This window comes from Schistocerca serialis, chromosome 3 (genome assembly GCF_023864345.2).
Source record: "Schistocerca serialis cubense isolate TAMUIC-IGC-003099 chromosome 3, iqSchSeri2.2, whole genome shotgun sequence".
In the NCBI taxonomy this organism is placed as follows: domain Eukaryota; kingdom Metazoa; phylum Arthropoda; class Insecta; order Orthoptera; family Acrididae; genus Schistocerca; species Schistocerca serialis.
The window spans coordinates 176,165,219-176,185,690 of record NC_064640.1 but is presented as its reverse complement, the minus strand read 5'-3'; the positions used below and the strand labels follow the sequence as shown (position 1 = coordinate 176,185,690).

Here is a 20,472-nt window from a genome sequence, read left to right as displayed (position 1 = left end):
GGAATTCAAAAGCATGTTGTTCCCATTACATCAATGATTCCATACTTGCTTTTGATGAACAGCTGGAAGGAACAGCAAAATGCACCTAAGTTAAATACCATATAAGAGTAACTGTAACCTGACCTTCAGTTGTTCCAAGAACCACAGTGGGATTCACCATTTTCTTCTAGATATTTGCGTTTACAAGGCTCTGAAAATGTGTACCACGTAACTATGAGTATCCACTAACAGGAAGCAGATGAATGGAAAATGTAAATTTAACCACAAAGAATGATTGTGCTTGAGGCCTACATTTATTTGTAAATTTTCTCATTATTTGCAACCATTATCTGACACTACTGATTAGTGTCTACAAAAATTTTAAATTGATATTTGCATTAATTATAAATGTATATTCTTGTCAAAGTGAAGTTCGGACTAGACAATCATCTGAGACATCTCATATGCCGAAAAACCAACATCTTTCCTATCCTTGTTTGGAAACGTAGTTCTTCATTCTTGTGAATTCCCAAGACTTATTTGAAGAAGTCAAATACAATTAATTATGCCAATAAACTGCACACACTGTGTCAAAGTGTCATCTACTCATTTACTGAATTGGCTAGACATTCGACCCAGAGACAGCTTTTAATATGTTTGGTGCTTATGAAACTATCAGCTTTGTATTCCCACCAGAGTCTTTTTATGGATCAGTAGGTAAATATTGTTCCGACTATGTAGTATCTGGGAATGACTAGGGGAATGCCAGGATGATTCCTTAAAAAAAGGTCAACAAAATTCTTACAAATTCTACTACAACTTAAGTGTATCATCCTTTGATGTTTGATGAATATTAAACTCTAATAGTGCTTCCTTTCCTCAGCAGTTAAGAATACTATTCCTATGCAACATGCCATTTCCATTCCACATTTATTTCGCCTTGAAGTCTCCTTCTATTAGTCTAACTATCTAAAAACAACTTATTCTGACTCATACACAAATTTCAAAGAATTTAACTGTACACTTTCCTGCTAAACAATCAACACCACCTCTTCAAAATAATGTAGTGTATTCCTTGACTTGTCAGCCTGAAGAATGCAAATTATTAAAAGTTTTACCTTTCTGCTTCCCATTCTACACCTTCCTCCTGATTGTTTTCTCTCTGCCATTGGAACTTTTATATGCAGTACAAGCTTTGTATCTGGCAGTGATTTAGATTCCTTGGATAACATGGACATGGACATGCCAGAGACACTAAGGCTGTGAGCAGCAGCTGCGGGCTGCTATCTTAAGCAGAGCCACCGTCAAGGTACACACATCATGAGGTGCCACCTGGTGGTGACTGACTGCTGCACAGCCTGTGGCTTGGGCTCACATTGTGGGTTTCTACTTCTGCACTTTGTAGCTATCCACATTGGGCTCTTGCACTGTCAAATTGACTTAGTTTGTTTCTAGTCTCAAATGGTTACCGATTTGGAACTGTTGTATTGCTATGGCAACTTCACTATGTCCCGGACTTGTTAGCGTCTAATTCACTTCATGAACACAGTCCACTGTGGACTTGTTGGAATGTGTGTTCATTTCCCTGTGGTTCTGTGTACCCACTGGCGCAAGTGACAAACACTTTGTACCTACACTACACAGGACAGAAAACCAGCGATGAGGAACATCCTCACCATGCTGTTTCATTTAGTGAAGCATGGATCCTGAGTTTGTCAAGTTGGAGCAGCAGCAGGAACAGTAAACATTGTTGTTTTAGTTTTTCTAAAATCAATAACAGATGACAGCTGATGTTTCCACAAACCCCCTCCCCCTCTATTATTCGCTTCGTTCGATAAGACAAGCAAGAATTGGTAGGTCTATTCACAGTGTTTAAAACTGCACTACCAGACAAGTCAAACAGATGATCTTGAATGCCATTGTGCATTTTTACAGTTGCCTAGTGGTGGATAAATTATGCCCACTGCCAGGGACCCCAGTAGTTTGAAGTTTTCTGAAGTTTACAGTTTGCTGACTGAATGCTGCGGTCACCAAATGTACATAACTGCACCAAGGCTGAAGTTCAATCAGCGTTGTAAGCAAAGTAAAAAGTCCTATGCAGTGTGGGCTGCTGATTTACAAGGATTAGCTTGCATGTGTTGTTTTGCCTGTCGAAAGTTTGGCACATCTTACGCAGAGTCTCTAATTTAGGACATTACAGCTCACCTGGCTCCGGATCATGAGGCTAGTCCAAAGTCTTTAGAAATAGTGGAGCCTACTTTGAGTGCTGTGTTAAAAACAGCTAAGGCATGTGAGGTGACTGCTTCAGCATAAGCTCTGGCAATTCTTCTGGTTTCAAGATGGTTAGTAATATTAGATGTAGTCATGCTCTTCTATCAACTGATAACTCTCAGTCAAGGTCACAATCTGGTTCACTGAGCTCTTGTGCATCTGGTAATCTGGTGCCATGGGATTTAGTAGTTAGTCCTTCCTCACCCTCTGCATTGGTAGATGCACAAAAAGACAAAAGTGCTTAGTTCTCTATCAACATGCCCTAAAGGAAGTGATTGCTCCTAAAGAATTTTCCTCCCCATCATACGAGAACCACAGCACAAGTCGTGCCATCAAACCATGCCTGGAGTGTGACCCCCATCATCACTGGCATCACTGCCCATACCGTGATGTCATCTGTTTCGCTTGTCACAAGCCACGACACCTTGAAAGTGTATGCATCAGCTGGAGGGCACCTACTTCAGCTGCTAGCATGCTGCGAGCTATCCTGCCACTGCCAGGGACAACAGCAGACAGGATGCAGCGTATCATGCCGGAACTGGATGTTGATAGGATGATGGTAGACTTGGTTGGACACCAGTGGAGCCATGTCCCTTGTTAATGGATACTCTTACTGGCACATTGGCTCCCCACCATCACATGGTCTGGTGGTAAGTGGCAATGTACAATGGCCAGTCGATCCTGCTCCAAGATCAAATAGTGATGTAAGCTACATACAAAAATGTAGCTCAGCAAATAACCTTGCTTGTAGTTAATTCTTGGATGACTACTAACATTTATGGTTTCACTTTCACACTATTTGGGTTTCAAATTCAGGATCAGAGGAACCTAATTTCTAATGTGATTCCATATGCAGGACTGGATGCAATGTGTGAAAATTTCAGACTGTTGTTTGAAACTGAGGCAGTGCTATGAATTTTCAGGCACACACCTCTTTGAAGCATTCAGCAGTAGTGCTTAAGTTTTGTAGAGCTTGTCCAATATTGTTTACCATGTGTGAACAAGTTAAGGCATAACAAGACAGTTTGCAGAATCTTGGTGTTATTTCCCCAGTCTCATCTAGTCAGTAGGTGACAGCTAACAAAACTGTACAAAAGCCTAATAAGTCACTTTAGATCTGTGTTGATTTAAAGTCTACCATTAATGCCCAGACTAATGTTTATTTCTACCCAACCCTGAGGCAAGAGGAACTCTTAGCTAAGTTGGCTGGAGGTCACCATTTTTCAAAAGTTGATCTCACTGACGCATATCTTCAGTCACCTCTTGATGAGCCCATGTAACAGTTTCTGGTGATTAATTTATCATGTTCAGATTGCCATTTGGGGTCACTAGTGTTCCTGGATTTTTTTAAAGGTGTCTAGAACACCTCATTCAGGACATCCCTAACTGTGTCAATTATTAGGATGATTTGTTAGTTACGGGGGACATATGGGAGCAGCACTTGTGTAATTTATGACTGTTGTTTGAGTGGCTGCTGTCAATGTCCTATGTTGTCATCTCACCAAGTGTAGTTTCTTCCAGCCAAGAGTCAAGTATCTGGATTACATATTACGTCAAGACAGACTTACACCCACACACGACCATGTGACTGGCATTATTAATTTATTGGAGCCTAAGAATCTTAAAGAATTGCAGTCTTTTCTGGGAAAAGTCAATTATGATGGCAAGATCATTCCAAATGCTGCTCATATTTCCCACCCACTTAACCAGTTACATAATAAGTGTGCTCTGTTTATGTGGCCAGAGGTGTTTGTGTAACTTAAGAAGTGTCTTACGTTGGGCCCTTGTTTGGTGACTTTCCAGCTGGGCAAAAGGTTTAACACTGGCCACTGATGCATCTGACTGTGGTGTTGGTGCCATCCTGTGGCATGAACTTGCCAACAGCATGGAACAACTTATGGTACTTGCATCTAAGATATTGAATTCATTGCACTAAAATTACACTCAAGAGCCAAAGAAACTGGTACACCTGTCTAATATCGTGTAGGGCCCCAGTAAGCATGCAGAAGCACCACAACATGATGTGGCATGGACTCGGCTAATGTCTGGAGTAGTGCTGGAGGGAACTGACACCATGAATCTTGAAGAGCTGTCCATAAATCCATAAGAGAGTGAGGGGGAGGAGATCTCTTCTGAACAGCACATTGCAAGGCATTCCAGATATGTTCAATAATTTTCATGTCTGGGGAGGCGGAAGTGTTTAAACTTAGAAGAGTGTTCCTGGGGGCACTCTGAAGCAATTCTGGACATGTGGAGTGTCATAGTGTCCTGCTGTAATTGCCCAAGTCTTTCGGAATGCACAATGGACATAATGGATGCAGGTGATCAGACAGGATGCTTACATATGTGAAACCTGTCAAAGTCATATCTAGAAGTATCAGGGGTCTCATATCACTCAACTGCACATGCCCCACACCGTTACAGAGCCTCCAGCAGCCTGAACAGTCCTCTGATGACATGCATGGTCCATGGATTCATGAGGTTGACTCCATACTCATACAGTCCATCTGCTAGGTACAATTTGAAACAAGACTCATCTGACCAAGCAACACGTTTCCTGTTACCGAAGTCCGATGTTGGTGTTGATGTGCCCAGGCAAGGCATAAAGCTTTGTGTTGTGCACTCACCAAGGGTACACAAGTGGGCCTTCAGCTCCTAAAGCCCATATCGATGATGTTTTGTTGAATGGTTTGTATGCAGACACTTGTTGATGGCCAGGCATTGAAATCTGAAGCAATTTGCAGAAGGGTTGCACTTCTGTTGTTTTGAATGTTTCTCTTCAGTAGTCATCGGTCCTGTTCTTGCAGGATCTTTTTCCAGCCACAGTGATATTGGATATTTGATGTCTTATCCGATTCCTGATATTCCCGTTACTCTCATGAAGTGGTCATACAGGAAAATCCCCACTTTATCGCTACTTCAGAGATGCTGTGTCCCATCGCTCATGTGAAGGCTATAACACCATGTTCAAGCTCACTTAAATCTTGATACCTGCCATTGTAGCAGCAGCAACTGATCTGACAACTGTGCCAGACACTTGTTTTCTTATATAGGTGTTGCCGATCGCAGTGCCATATTCTGCCTGTTTACATATCTCTATATTTGAATACACATGACTATACCAGTTTATTTTGCACTTCAGTGTATTTGCAGATTGAAAAAGAGGTTTTGGCCATCATTTATGTTGTGTGGAAGTTACATGTCTACCTCTATGGTACCAAGTTTCAGATAGAACAGCAGAATAGCTGCAACACTGTTAAAGTTGTCAGAGGCTCAGAGAGGAGTTCAATGTGCGACGATAAAAATGTTTGATCATTTTCCCAATAATATAAAATATCTGACAGGTAGCAAAGTAAGTTTTAAATCAAATTTAAAGTCATTTCTCCTGGACAACTATTTCTATTCCATTGACAAATTTCTCCTTAAAAGTTGGTATCCAGTAAATAAAATAAATAAACTGGTTTTTAAGTGTAGTTGCACAAGTAGGGATAAAATGATAATGTATTCATTAATGGTAACACTAATCATGTATATACAGGGTGTTACAAAAAGGTACGGCCAAACTTTCAGGAAACATTCCTGACACACAAATAAAGAAAAGATGTTATGTGGACAGGTGTCCGGAAACGATTAATTTCCATGTTAGAGCTCATTTTAGTTTCATCAGTATGTACTGTACTTCCTCGATTCACCGCCAGTTGGCGCAATTGAAGGAAGGTAATGTTGACTTCGGTGCTTGTGTTGACATGCAACTCATTGCTCTACAGTACTAACATCAAGCACATCAGTACATAGCATCAACAGGTTAGTGTTCATCACGAACGTGGTTTTCCAGTCAGTGCAATGTTTACATATGCGGAGTTGGCAGATGCCCATTTGATGTATGGATTAGCACGGGGCAACAGGCGTGGCGCTGTACGTCTGTATCGAGACAGATTTCCACAACGAAGGTGTCCAGACAGGAAGACATTCGAAGCAATTGATCGGCATCTTAGGGAGCACAGAACATTCCAGCCTATGACTCGCGACTGGGGAAGACTTAGAACGACAAGGACACCTGCAATGGACGAGGCAATTCTTCGTGCAGTTGACAATAACCCTAATGTCAGCGTCAGAGAAGTTGCTGCTGTACGAGGTAACGGTGACCACGTCACTGTAGGGAGAGTGCTACGGGAGAACCAGTTGTTTCCGTACCATGTACAGCGTGTGCAGGCACTATCAGCAGCTGATTGGCCTCCACGGGTACACTTCTGCGAATGCTTCATCCAACAATGTGTCAATCCTCATTTCAGTGCAAATGCACTCTTTACGGATGAGGCTTCATTCCAATGTGATCAAATTGTAAATTTTCACAATCAACATGTGTGGGCTGATGAGAATCCACACACAATTGTGCAATCACGTCATCAACACAGATTTTCTGTGAACGTTTGGGCAGGCATTGTTGGTGATGTCTTGATTGGGCCCCATGTTCTTCCACCTACGCTCAATGGAGCATGTTATCATGATTTCATACGGGATACTCTACCTGTGCTGCTAGAACATGTGCCTTTACAAGTTCATGCACGATGGAGCTCCTGCGCATTTCAGTCGAAGTGTTCGTACGCTTCTCAACAACAGATTTGGTGACTGATGGATTGGTAGAGGCGGACCAATTCCATGGCCTCCACACTCTCCTGACCTCAACCCTCTTGACTTTCATTTATGAGGGCATTTGAAAGCTCTTGTCTACGCAACCCCGGTGCCAAATGTAGAGACTCTTCGTGCTCGTATTGTTGACGGCTGTGATACAATACGCCATTCTCCAGGGCTGCATCAGCGCATCAGGGATTCCATGCGATGGAGGGTGGATGCATGTATCCTCGCTAACGGAGGACATTTTAAACATTTCCTGTAACAAAGTGTTTGAAGTCACGCTAGTGCGTTCTGTTGCTGTGTGTTTCCATTCCATGATTAATGTGATTTGAAGAGAAGTAATAAAATGAGCTCTAACATGGAAAGTAAGCGTTTCCGGACACATGTCCACATAACATATTTTCTTTCTTTGTGTGTGAGGAATGTTTCCTGAAAGTTTGGCCGTACCTTTTTGTAACACCCTGTATATTCCATTAACTGACTCATTCCACATCATTTCAACAAAAGAATCGTTCAAGCTATCTATGATACATGTAACCAACATTTCTTAGTAACTGCACTTATGACATCCGTTACAGAACTACCATGCAACTCTACAGCCAATGCCCTGTTTCGTTTGCTGTGTGGCTCTGATGCCAATTTTGACAGACATGAAATGCTGTGTTTTGCATTGGACATGAACCAGTGGCACACCGCTGGTGGCAGGCAACGTGGCAGCAGAGAAAAGTTGAGATTTGCTCCTTCGACGGGTGTTGTCCATGGTGTGGCAGGCCCGACTGAACATCTGCCTAAAGATGTGGACCCAGAGTGGTGTCGTTACTTTTCTCTCAGGCACAGACTTAATGTTATGGAAGGATTCATGTTGTTAGTCGCGGATGACATGGAGTGTCAGGTGGTAGTCCCTCCCACCCTCAGGTTCTGCATATTACAACTCGTCCACACTGCACATTGGGGAATGTGCCGAATGAAAGCGTTGGTGCAGTGTCACATGTACTGGCTGAGATAAGATGTTGCTGTTGAATGATAATCTGCAATTGCTATATCTGTGTTTATAACCAGTCAGCCTCTGTACAGCGTTTTAACCTGTGGGTTCACCCTGACCATCCATGGCAAAGAGTACCCACAGATTTTGCCAGCCCCTTCCAGGGAATGGTTGGTTGTTGGTCATTGATGCCCCTTCAATTCTCCATATGGTAGTATGGGTATCTACAACACCCTCCAGGACCATGGTATGGGCCTCATCTACTATCTTTGCTATGTAAGCAGCCCCAGCTACTTTAGTTTCTGCCAATGGACCACAGTTCATGGCCTCAGCATTTCAGGATTTTTTTTATACGTAATTATATCGAGCACCTGACCACCACCCTGTTGCACCTGGTGTCCAATTCAGAAGTTGAGCAGTTGGTCGGTACATTCAAGCTGCTGATGAAAAAATTTTTATGGTGGCAAACTCAATGGATGCACTGCCCAGATTCCTGGGCATGTACCAGTCCACCCTTGTCAAGGGGTGTAACCTGGCCAAGATTTTGCACAGGGACCAATTATGACCCTGTCTGACCTTCCGCATCCAGCAGAGCAGGCTCTGTGCCCCCACTCCCAGCCAAATAACCATGTTGACTGTCACATACGGGCATGCATGTTTAGTTGAAATTCCAGGTGGCCAGTGGACCTAGAGAGTCACGGTTGTCAATTGAGGGGTGGGGGGGGGGGGGGGGGCACAGATGTTTGAGGTGGCAGTCAGCCAGAAGCAGCTGGTCTGCCACCGCAATCAACTCTGCCAATCGCATGACATATCATTCCCAAACCCTCCTCAGGCACTGATGGGGCACCACTACTGGACTTATCCAAAAACCATACCGCCCTCTGGGCTTGCTTCTTTCCCCTCCCCTCCACCCTCTGCCCCAGTGCAAGGCATCGACAGGAGAATAATGACAAGCAGTGGGAGCCAATGCAAGTGGATCCCTGATCTGTCCACACCGTGCACACCTCCTGCTCCACTGCTGGTGCCACCCATTCTGAACTATCATGGGACCGTGCATGTTCTTGGAATGGGGTGCTGATTGAGGATGGCCTGTTGGTGTCACCCCCACCACACGTGACCCAACTTGCACCTCTAAGATCTTTACTGGGCCTCAGTGCCTCAGTCCATGCAATTGATGCCACTTTCCCTCTGGCCATGGAGGACATGTTGTTTGAGCTATTGATGGTGATTCTGGTTTCACCCTCTACCTGTCTTTGACACAGTTGGCATAGGTCACGCCACTTCACGACCTACATGCTGTTTAAATGAATGAGAGGTTTTGTATCTGAAAGTGATTTGAATTTCCCACCTAGCACAGACATGGACATGTCAAGAGGTACTAAGGCTGCGAGCAGTCGCTGAAGGCTGCCAGAATAAAGCAAGCCACTGCAGAGATATGCGCGTCACATCAAGCCACCTGGTGGTGACTGTCACAGAGCCTGTGACCCAAACTTGAAGTGTGGCTCACTACTTGCTGTACTTGGTCATTGTTTGTATCGCACCAGTTAAGAGCCAAATTGATTCAGTTTGTTCCTGGTCTTGAGTGATTACTGAGTAGGCACAGCTGTATTGCTACACCAACTTCACTGTGTTCTGAATCTGTTAGTGTTTTGCTCATTTCATGAACTCACTCTATTAAGGACATATAGGGACATGTGTTCATTTCCCCATGGTTCAGTGAACCCACCAGAGCAAGTGATGAAAAGTTTGTACCTACGCCACACAGGACAGAAGACAAGCTAAAATAATCTTAATACATCATCTTGATGGTGTACACTTTTACTTAATAGCTGTGGGTATGTGCCTAATACAAAACAAATTACAATTTTCAAGACTTGATATCACCAAGTTGGTTGGTTGGTTGGTCACGAAGTATTTCATGGACCACTTCCACGATGTACTGTATTGACATAGAACACGTCAATTAAATTAATTCTCATTTTACAATGGCTGCATCTTAAGCATTCATGGCTAAGTTCACAGAACAGAAAGAAATGTTAAATTCAGTGACAGGAATTAGTATGTGGGGGTTTGGTATTATAAGGTACATGTTTCCAAATAAGAATTTAATCCATGGAGTAAAAAGGATTGCCCAAAATGAATGTATGTCAATAGAGAAAGAGCTTTCTAATTTCTGTTTGTGAATATCTCACAAAATTCATCTATTCATGTTACTAAAGAGTTATTAAAATTTTGTGCACTCACCATCATCAGCTTCTGCTTGAGATGGGGACATAACAGGCTGTTCGTAGTTATCATCACTTTCTTCCCAGGGACTTACTGGAACAAAATTAATATCCATTCCAAAAACTATCAAAATATTTCAAATAAAATATCTTGCACACTGAACATCAAGCATTTCAAAAATGGTTCAAATGGCTCTGAGCACTATGCGACTTAACTTCTGAGGTCATCAGTCGCCTAGAACTTAGAACTAATTAAACCTAACTAACCTAAGTAAGGACATCACACACATCCATGCCCAAGGCAGGATTCGAACCTGCGACCGTAGCAGTTGCTCGGCTCCAGACTGTAGCGCCTAGAACCGCACGGCCACTCCGACCGGCATCAAGCATTTCCTAATAATACATTTCCACAAAATATATTCAAGGTACTTTACCACCATAATAAAAAGAGACACTTGCAACCACCAAAGCGAATATGAAACTACAGGAAGTGTGTACGCATATCACATGTGTGCACACATACGCATTATTGCTTCATTTTCTCCATTAGTGGGGTAAGAGGGGTAGGGATGCGAAGGAGCAGTAGTACAGGTGAGTAAGGGACCAAAAGACGCAAGAGTAAAAGTAAGATGTGCAACATTGAGACAAAATGTAATGGAAATAGGTTGTATATGGGAAGAGAAAGCTAGTTTCAGGGAAGGAGTGAGAACAAGGAATTAGAACAAGGAAAGGAGGAGCAGCAGAAGTTAGTGGAATATATGAGATTTGAGGGTGGGATGGACATTAACACCAGTGCACTAAATAAGAGCTGCTGGAGGAGAGTATCCAGATGGAATGAGTTGAAAAACAGCTTTTCAATTTAACATCATCATGATAAGTAGCATGCTCAGTAACAATGTCATCAAGTTTACAACTGGGTATCGTTTGTCAATAGTGACTTGTTAATAGGAACACCTGGTTAATGATTCAGGCCATTGTTGCAGCAAATCTGGTAAGTGAGATGGCTACTTCTCATAGACCTGTGTGTTCAACAGATGTTCCTCATTTTTAGAGCACGGCGAAAAGTAGACTTTTTTAGGGCTTGACAAAAAGAAGACAAAGTCCTAATAGGGGGTAAAGTTCAACTGATCCAATTCTTGGTGACCCTCTGCAATATGTAGATGTGGTTGTATGCTGCATGGTCACCAGTTAGCAGTTCAGCATCCACAGGCAGCATGGCTGAAGGTAGGGATATGATGATAGGCAACAGTTATTAGCTATCGAAGTGCTGATATTTTGATGCACGTCTGAGGATTCATAAGTACTAATCAAACATGCAGGAGGACACTCCATGAACAGAAGTGGCTCAAATTATAAACTGTTAACAATGTGCTGAGTTGTGGAGCAATGTTGAGAGGAGTGCCTTAGTCCTACGCTCACAACTAAAGTGACCTCAGTGAATCCAGAAACATGAGGGTTGTTGCATTTTGGATGGCTAGGAAGAGCCCCTCTATATGACCTACAAATAGGTTAGTATCACATATGACTGTGCCACAGATTTATTTGAAGATCTAACTGTCATCACACAATATCACTTTTGGTTAGAAATAATCAGTTGGATTTATCAGAGTTTAGAGTCTGTAGGGCATTAGGAAAGTACATTTTAACAGCACCAATGCCATGGATGTGGTGTGGTCGATGGATTGGAAGGTGGTATCAAAAGTGAAAAGCACAGAGCTGCTGGTAGTGGACAGTGGAGGAAATGGAAGTGTAATAATTGTGTGCCGAGATTAGCTTTGGCGGAAGCATCACACAACTTAAGGAGACCATCCTATAGCTGATCACCTGAAACATACTTTCTTTTCACTGAATACTTAATGTCATGCTGAAACATGATAAGAGCAAATATTTAAAAATAGTCTGGGCTACTATTATATCTGGACCTTAAGGAATTCATACTAAGTTTGTGCTCCCTTAGAAATCTGAGTGTCAAATGGTGCAAAGAGGTACATCGAAGTGTTTAAAAGGCTAAAGAATATTTCATTGAAAAATGCATCCATTATTCAAAGGAAGAAGCACAACTAAACTACAGACTGGTTCTTGTAACCGAACTGCTTGAAACTCACAAGAAGAGAGTTTATGCAGGGCTCTGTTCTGAAGACGGTTGCAGAGTATACCAGACTGGAAACTCATTTTAAGCAATCATGTATGTTTTAAGTGTAATAAAAGTCTATTATTAATTGTTTCAGTATTTCATCAATGTTGTGCAAATGATTCCTGTGTAAGCACAATTTAAATTAAATATTGCATTTCTTTATTAGGAGTCAAATGAAATACTGCCACTATGTTACTAGGCTAGCTTAAGCCTGCCCACACAAACTACATCTACATCTACAATGATACTCCGCAAGCCACCCAACGGTGGCTACTAACTTGAAGGGTTAATAATCATAATTGGGTGTATACAGAAAGCCTCAAAATATTACTTTGTCTGGACACAAAACGACTCCATAATTCACAATGGATTTTGTTCCTTTTGAAGCTAAGCAACATGTGAAACATTAACAACGGTATAATGTGGAGTGGCTAGAGTCCTCTAGCCATGGAGTGTGACATTGATCTTAACATACATTATAAATTTCTGCATCTATAATCCACAAGCCACTTAGAGAACTACAATCATTTCCACCTTTCCTGTCCTAACTGTTAACCCTCAAGTGGTCGCATGGATGACAATAGTCATCCACTCCTCTTCGAATTGCAACCATTAATTTGTTTTGGCAACAATGAGGACCAGCCCCCACGTGTCTGCAGGCGAGGGGTTGAGACATACTGTAGCCACACGTGTCAGCTGAAATTTGTCATTTGCTAAGAGCAGTTGCATTTTCTTTTGCCTAGATGACATATATCATCCACGCAACATTTCACGTAAGTATTTTTGACTTATGTATTCCTTACGTATTTCACTTACTTAACACTTTTTAGCGCACATTACATCATATTAAAATTTAACTGTATTTATCTATCTTTTTTAGTTATTTTCTTGTTTTATTTCAGTAAAACAAAGTTTCCATTATGGCAAAAAGCAGTTCAGACCCTAACATTTGGATGAAGTGGCTGGAGGAATGCGATTCAGATGAACATGTGAAAATTCAATCACATAATATAATAAGCCACTTATTGGGGCCAAAAGACAGAGCTAAAGATGGTAAAACAAAAATAGATGCATTGCGACTATTTGTTGATGATGGAATAATCAGTATCATTACAAAAAGATACAAATCTGTATATTCAGAAAATTAAGAATAATTTCTCCAGAGACAGGAATGCTCGTCTCACAGATGAAATTGAAATTAATGCCCTGATTGGAATTATTTTCCTTATTGGTTCTCGTCATTGTAGCAGAACAAGTAATCAAAAATGGGATAACTCCAAAGGATGTGGAATAGAAACTTACTACACTACTGGCCATTAAAATTGCTACACCAAGAAGAAATGCAGATGATAAACAGGTATTCATTTGACAAATATATTTTACTAGAACTTTCATGTGATTACATTTTCACGCAATTTGGGTGCATAGATCCTGAGAAATCAGTACCCAGAACAACCACCTCTGCCCATAATAACGGCCTTGATATGCCTGGGCATTGAGTCAAACAGAGGGTACAGCTGCCCATGCAGATTCAACACGATACCACAGTTCGTCAAGAGTAGTGACTGGCGTATTGTGACGAGCCAGTTGCTCGGCCACCATTGACCAGACGTTTTCAATTGGTGAGAGATCTGGAGAATGTGCTGACCAGGGCAGCAGTCGAACATTTTCTGTATCCAGAAAGGCCTGCAACATGCAGTCGTGCATTATCCTGCTGAAATGTAGGGTTTCGCAGGGATCGAATGAAGGGTAGACCACAGGTCGTAACACATCTGAAATGTAACATCAACTGTTCAAAGTGCCGTCAATGTGAACAAGAGGTGACCAAGATGTGTAACCAATGGCACTGCATGCCATCACACCACGTGATACGCCAGTATGGCGATGACGAATACACACTTCCAATGTGCGTTCACCACGATGTCGCCAAACACGTATGCAACCATCATGATGCTGTAAACAGAACCTGGATTCATTCGAAAAAATGACGTTTTGCCATTCGTGCACCCAGGTTCATCATTGAGTACACCATTGCAGGCACTCCTGTCTGTGATGCAACGTCAAAGGTAACCGCAGCCATGGTCTCCGAGCTGATAGTCCATGCTGCTGCAAACGTCGTCGAACTGTTCGTGCATATGGTTGTTGTCTTGCAAACGTCCCCATCTGCTGGGATTGAGACGTGGCTGCACGATCCGTTACAGCCATGCGGATAAGGTGCCTGTCACCTTGACTGATAGTGATACGAGGCCATTGGGATCCAGCACGGCGTTCCATATTACCCTCCTGAACCCACTGATTCCATATTCTGCTAACAGTCATTGGAAATTGACCAACGCAAGCAGCAATGTCGTGATACGATAAACCGCAATCACGATAGGCTACAATCTGACTTTTATCAAAGTCAGACACGTGATGGGTATGCATTTCTCCTCCTTACACGAGGCATCACGACAACGTTTCACCAGGCAACACTGGTCAACTGCTGTTTGTGTATGAGAAATCGGTTGGAAACTTCCCTCATGTCAGCATGTTGTAGGTGTCGCCACCAGTGCCAAACTTGTGTGAATGCTTTGAAAAGCTTATCATTTGCATATCACAGCACCTTCTCTTCCTGTCGGTTAAATTTTGCGTCTGTAGCACGTCATCTTCGTGATGTAACAATTTTAATGGCCAGTAGTGTATTTATCAATGAGTGAGCATAGGTTCATTTTCTGATGTGGTACCTCTGCTTTGATGACTACAGCACAAAAGCAGACAGAAGAAAATCAGACAAGCTAGTGCCAATTCGTGACCTTATGGAACAATTTATAAAGAACTTTCAGCATTATTTCACACCAGGCGAATACCTCACAGTTGATGAACAACTGCTTCCTTTTAGGGGGAAGTGTTCCTTCTGACAGTTTATTCCAAGCAAACCTGTCAAATATGGAATAAAGATTTTCACACTAGTAGATTGTAGAATGATGCACACAATGAATTTAGAAGTTTACTGTGGAAAACAGGAATGAGGGCCTTATTTAGTCAGCAGTGCTGGAAAAGATGTCCTCTGCCTTGCCAAACCAATTTATAGCTCTAATAGGAATATTACTGGTAATAATTCATTTTCCAGTATTCCTCTGGTGAAACCATTACTTGGAAGAAAAAAAATAAATAAAAAATAAAAGGGAGCTGCCAAAAAAGTTCCTACCAAATAAAAAGAAGCAACTGAATACTTCTGTTTTTGGTTAAAAAATAAATAAATAAGACTCCTGTTTCGTACACCCAAAGAAAAAAACAAATCCATGATTCTGGTATCTTCAATGCACGAGGATGATTCAATTGATGTATCTACTGGAGACAAAAGAAAACATGAAATTGTCACTTTTTACAATAAGCAAAAAGTTGTTGTTGATGTGGTGGATCAGCTTTGTGCAAACTATTCAGTGGCGAGGAACACAAGGAGATGGCCTGCTGTTATTTTCTTCGATCTTCTGAACTTGTCTAGGGTACACGCACAGTGCATATAATCAGTGAATAATGGCTATAAAGCAGTAAAACGAGATGATTTTATAGAATCATTTTGCTGGGAGCTGATTTCACACCAAATACAACAATGTGTCAAAAATCCTCAGGTGCCAGTTGAAATTAGGAAAAAAAGGTGATCTTTTACTTGAGACAGAAGAACCAAAATTCAGTCAAAATGAACACTGGCCTGCAGGTGCAAGGGGGAGATGCCAGATCTGTGGTCGAGCAAAAAATAAAACTACAAGAAGGTTGTGCTCGAAGTGTCTAGATTGGGTATGCCCAGATCATTGTTCCGACATGTTTAACGACTGTTTTGAATGATTTTATTTTTGTTTATTAACTTTCTCAAATGGAACTGATATATGGTTAAAATTACATTTGTAAAGTATGTTGTAAAAGTTTGCGAAGTTTGTGTATTTCACTTTTGTGTTTGTACTTATTTTTATACAAACTAAGATTCATAATTAAAAAATAAACCATTTTAATGTATATTTTGTTTTTTGGAGCTCATATTATGGCAATAATACATATTAATAGAAATAAAAATACATTATATAATCATATACAACAGATAAACTCAGTGGATGACTACTGTCATGAATTCGACCTACTGTGTAACTTCTTTAGGTGTGACCACTGGAAGCTTAAGGATGACTGGGAAGAACTACAATTATGCAGACAGGACCCAACATAAGACATGTAGAACTAGAACAGAAGTGTTGTGTCTGCTCATCATGACCTGTGGCTGTGGCACTTTATGATGTTTAGTGTCTTTCTGCAAACCTTAGTTGCTTCAAACATGCTGATTTGGAAAGGGAAGGACCATACTGAATTCACTTCAAATTTTTAAAAATTTACTTCCATTCAGAATTTCCGTAGATTATAAAAGCAGAGAGAGAGAGAGAGAGAGAGAGAGAGAGAGAGAGAGAGAGAGAGAGAGAGAGAGAGGAGGAAGAAAATAAGGCAAACAAAATATTTTCTGTAGCACTTCTTGGACAAATATAAAAATGGCTGGATGCAGAATTTGGATAATAAGGGGCAGATTTTAGGAGAGGTAGGTCATGCACGGAACAAATCATCAATCTGAAGTTGATAGTACAAGAAAGAACTTTGGTACATTTGCTGGACTAGTGTACATTTGCAGATTTTAAAAATCCTTATGAGTCTATGAACTTTATTCCAAACCATGGAAAAAGTGGCACAGACAAAAAAACAGAGGAGCTCTTCAAATAAACACTAACAAATACAAAACCTAAAGTAAATTTTATTGGAGAAATTTCAGACTCATTTGAGATTCAGAAAGGAGTTATACGAGGTGATGGACTATCTTCAGTCTTGTTCAACTATGTTCCTGAAAAAGTTATGAGACAATGGAAGAAGAAATTGACAGAAACTAATTTCAGAAGTGGAATATAAATTGGGTGTACAATGGATAGAGGTAATGACAAACACCAAAACAGCACTGTCACAATTAAGCACAAATAATGGAATCTCAGAAGAACAGACAAATTTTTGTATCTAGGAGATGGAAGAGAAAAAGAAATCACCAAAGCAAAATTACTTATGACAAACTTATCATTTAACTTCACAAAAGAGGGTTGCAATAAAAAAATTCATTCTTCAGAAAAGTAAAAATTCATCCTTAAAACACAGTAATTCGGCCATAATGCACAAAGACACTAAAAATACTAATTTTATGATCAACATAAAAAAAAATAAGAAAAGAAAGATTTTGAGAAAGAAACATTTTAATTAATTACTTCAAAGTATATAATTGTATAGAAAATATTACAGAGAAAATTAGGAGAATGGTAACATTGTGCAGGAACATTCAAAGAATGAGTGCTAGCCAACTGACTAGAAAAATTGTACAGCATTTTAGAAAATTGAAATGGAAAATGGCTTAGAAAGGTGCATACGACCTACAACAAATTGGCCTAAGTCAGAAAGAAATTTAACTGAGCAAAATATAAAAACCAATTTAAGACACAAGAGGCTTAAAAATACAGGGAAGAAACAGTCCACTCTGACTTGAAAAGCAAAGCCTCTTCATTCTGAGAGCTTCCCTCACCGATCTTCAGGTTTTCTTATTATGTAGCATATAAAGTGAGATTCACCAAACATGACTGACAACACTTGCAGTGCCTGTCTCTTCACACCCTTTTCATCTGCTGAATTTCCTTCCTAGGTTGGTGACATACATTGTGTATCCTTCCTCCCTGGAGTGTTCATGTCCAGCGCTAAGGACATTCCATGTGAATGCAGAGCACAGACCCATAATATTATACTGTGGGATATAACTTTGAAAGTATGCAAAGTAAATAAGCTTTTGTCTTTCAGTGTCTTAGCCAGAGGACATTATTCTTATAATGAAGATTGTAACATTCAGATTTTGCACCAGATCCTGAGAGGACTTTTTGCCAGTCCTCAGAATTTGAGCATTCCACTTCCTTACTGTTTTACCACAATATGACATTAAATTTCACTACTTCGAGTCTTCCATGTCAGAAACTGTAAGTAGTCTGCCTTGCAACAGTTAAGTGCACATCCGTTTTCTGTAATATTATTGAATGTTGTTCACTACCTCATTTGCTATATGATTAACACTGTTTTCCACTTGTTTCGCAACATCGCTTGTGTCACCTGCAAACATACACATATCTAAATCAATTGTCATCTTTACAGACAGATGACTGACATATCATTTACCATGAAAAGCAATGATCCCAGAACCCCAGAACAGAGCCCTGTGGCACCATACACTTTACAGCACATTATAAGATTCTGATCTATTCTCTGTTTGTTGACACTGGATCACTTTTTTCCCCCCTTGGTATGAAATGAATCATTATTTGACTTTCCTCATAATTCTGTAATGTTCCAACTTATGTTAAGTATAGCATGGTCCACAAAAATAAATGGTTTTGTTTCCTCAAAAGATGGCACCTGCTATCCTAAACTTAACATTTAGCACTGCAAGTGTCTTACATACAGAAAATATTTGCATATTCTGTTGATACTCTTTCTCAAAGCCAAGTTACACATCTGCCAACAAATTGTCTGGACAATAAAACCCCAGTTAACCAAACTTAGCTCAACTGAAACCCTAGTTACCTGAGGGGGAAAAAAAGACCGTACTCATGGAAATAATTCAAGGTGAAAGTGCACTTGCTGCAGTTAGTTGGGAGAGGTGAATGCTTGACCTTGAGTAACATCCCCACCAACTGACTCAGCTGTCCCAACAAAGCTACACTGCCCACTATAGTGAATTTGAGTGATTGTTTCTACAAATAATACTCTACAGCATTGGCCCCTTAATGAGCTTTCATTTATCATGAATTTCTCACCCAGTGCAAAGTCACAAGTGACTACAAAAAAGCACAGGTGACTCCTGTATATAAGGAAAGAAAAAGAACAGACCCACAAAATTACTGACTAATATCTTTAACAGTGGTTTTCTGCAGAATTCTTGAACAGTTTCTCAGCTTGAATATAATAAATATCCTCGAGACAAAAAGCCTTCTGTCCACTAATCAGCATGGTTTTAGAAAGAACCTATCATCCAAAACTTGGCATGCCCTTTTCTCAAACTATATCCTGGAACCATGGGTGAAAGGCAACAGGGAGGCTCCATATTCTTAGATTTCTAACAAGCATTTGATACAGTGCCCCACTGCAGACTGGTAATGAAGGGGCAAGCATATGGAATAGGTTCCCAAATATGTGAGTGGCTCTATGACTTCATAAGTAACAGAACCCAGTACCTGTCCTCAATGGCAAGTATTCATGAGAGACAAGGGTATTTGGCAGACACAGTGAGTAGCATTCTTGGTGTGATTAATTCCATGTAGGTCTAAATGTAGAAAAACGTAAGCTGATGGAGACGAGTTGGAAAAACACACCTGCAATGTTCAAATACAGCATTAGCAGTGTGTTGCTGGACACAGTCACGTCGATTAAATATCTGGGCATAATGTTGCCAAGTGATATGAAATGGAATGGGTATGTAAGGATTATTGTATGGAAGGCAAATGGTTGCCTTCAGTTTACTGGAAGATATTTAGGAAACTGTGGTTCATCTGTAAGGAAGACCATGTGTAGGAAACTACTGCGACATACTGTTGAGTACCACTTGAGTATTTGGTATCTGTACCAGATTGGATTGAAGGAAGACATCGAAGAAATTCAGAGGTGGGCAGCTATATTTGTTACCAGTAGATCTGAACAATATGCAAGAGTTACACATATGCTTTGCGAACTCCAATATGAATCCCTGTAGGGAAGGCAACATTCTTTTTGTGGAATACTATTGAGAAAATTTAGAGAACCGGCACTGGGAAGCTCGCTGCAGAATGATTCTACTGCCGACAATCTAAATTTTGTGTAAGGACCATGAAGATAAGAGAAATTAGAGTTCATGCAGGCACATATAGACAATAATTTTTCCCCTCACTCTATTTGAAAATGTAACAGGAAAGGAAATTCTTAGTAGTGGTACAGGGTAACCTCCATTATGCACCACACGGTGGTTTACAGAGTATGTATGCATGTATATGCAGAATGTAGATGCAGATATGACCTCCACCAGAGAGGTATCAGAGTCATCCTGGTGTGTGAAGTAAATGTCCATCAGTACCCAGGGAAGAGCCTCGGTCCACTGGCCCCCATGGCACATAAGGGCAGCTTTCAAAGTACAATGTCAGCGTTTGAAGAGACCATTGCTTTGTTGGTGGCATGTGGAG

At 40.8% G+C, this 20,472-nt stretch overlaps 1 protein-coding gene across 5 annotated transcripts in view; it reads right to left on the bottom strand.

Annotated features, from left to right (window-relative positions):
• Window positions 1–20,472, bottom strand: part of LOC126469889 (uncharacterized) — a 425,616-nt gene that overhangs the window by 117,896 nt on the left and 287,248 nt on the right. For all 5 annotated transcript variants that reach the window (XM_050097228.1, XM_050097232.1, XM_050097229.1 and 2 more), the window contains one exon: window positions 10,112–10,186. In XM_050097228.1, coding sequence (XP_049953185.1) covers window positions 10,112–10,186 — 75 coding nt within the window. The remainder of the gene's footprint in view (window positions 1–10,111; window positions 10,187–20,472) is intronic.